Source organism: Protomyctophum bolini (assembly GCF_963924005.1).
Source record: "Protomyctophum bolini genome assembly, chromosome: 1".
Taxonomy (NCBI): domain Eukaryota; kingdom Metazoa; phylum Chordata; class Actinopteri; order Myctophiformes; family Myctophidae; genus Protomyctophum; species Protomyctophum bolini.
The window spans coordinates 55,202,079-55,203,141 of NC_137862.1; the positions used below are offsets into that span (position 1 = coordinate 55,202,079).

Genomic DNA, 1,063 nt, shown 5'->3' on the forward strand with positions numbered 1-1,063 from the left:
GTGTGTGTGTGTGTGTGTGTGTGTGTGTGTGTGTGTGTGTGCGCGCGCGCCCATTACAGGTTGTGCACATGTATTATTACTACAGCCTACCATGCGTTAGCGTTACACTATGCACGGTCAAGAAGATGACGATGACCAGGCAAATTGGCCAATCATAAGCCCATATAATCTATCATAGGCTATGTTTCATTATGTTAATAATGACAAGCCTACCTCGTCCCACCGACGTTTAGCTGGATAATCTCTCCCATCCCAGACGCTAAATGGTTACCATTCGTTGCCATGTTTACTGGAAATGCAAATGCACAAGGCTTCCATCCAGCTCTTTATACTGTGAATAAGCGATGTTGTCTACTGTATACGTCCCTCCCTGCTCATGCCCAGTTAAGATGATGTCCCCTGCCCTGTCGCCTGTCTCCCATGAAGGCTGCCCTGGCTGTCCTGTCCTCTCAGCGGCCAGCAAATATCCGCTGTAAACATGCGCCTCATGCAGATGGCCTCCTCCTCCGCATAGTGGGCGAGGAGACAGAGACAGGGGGGTCCTGTTCTCCTCCAAGACATCCAACAGAGACACAGTACTCCTTTATTTTCCCTGCTGCGATGATCTGGTGAGCGAGCGAGCGAGCGTGGACTTTTCCTTATCGTGGATCACATCTTGCGCAGCATTTTGGCAACCGCTGCTCAGGCGAGAAGGCTGCCTCTCCCCGAGTCGAGCACGTCATTACATTTATGAATACTACGCATATTACTACGGCGTAACGGCGACACAGATCGGGTACGCTCGATTTCCGTCTGTGAGCGAGGTGACTCGCCCCAAACCATGCTCTTCTAGACCAGCCCTATGATCCAGCCAGGCGAGTAAGGCGACATATCACAAACACCGCCCAGAGCAACCCTCCAGCCTCAGGTCTCTACAACTACTACCTAATATTATAATCAACCAGTGATTATTTACATGGAAGGTTAAATGTCTGATGATCTAGGATTGTTTTGCACAACCTGACATATATTTAACTGGTGGCGGTGGTACCTATTATTATTATGATTATGATTATTATTATTA

At 48.5% G+C, this 1,063-nt stretch overlaps 1 protein-coding gene across 1 annotated transcript in view; it reads right to left on the bottom strand.

Annotated features, from left to right (window-relative positions):
- The window catches only part of kctd3 (potassium channel tetramerization domain containing 3), a 22,902-nt gene extending 22,257 nt beyond the window's left edge, over positions 1-645 (bottom strand). The window contains exon 1 of the mRNA XM_080767129.1: positions 214-645. Coding sequence (XP_080623255.1) covers positions 214-284 — 71 coding nt within the window. The 5' untranslated portion in view covers positions 285-645. The remainder of the gene's footprint in view (positions 1-213) is intronic.
- Positions 646-1,063: the final 418 nt, after the last annotated feature.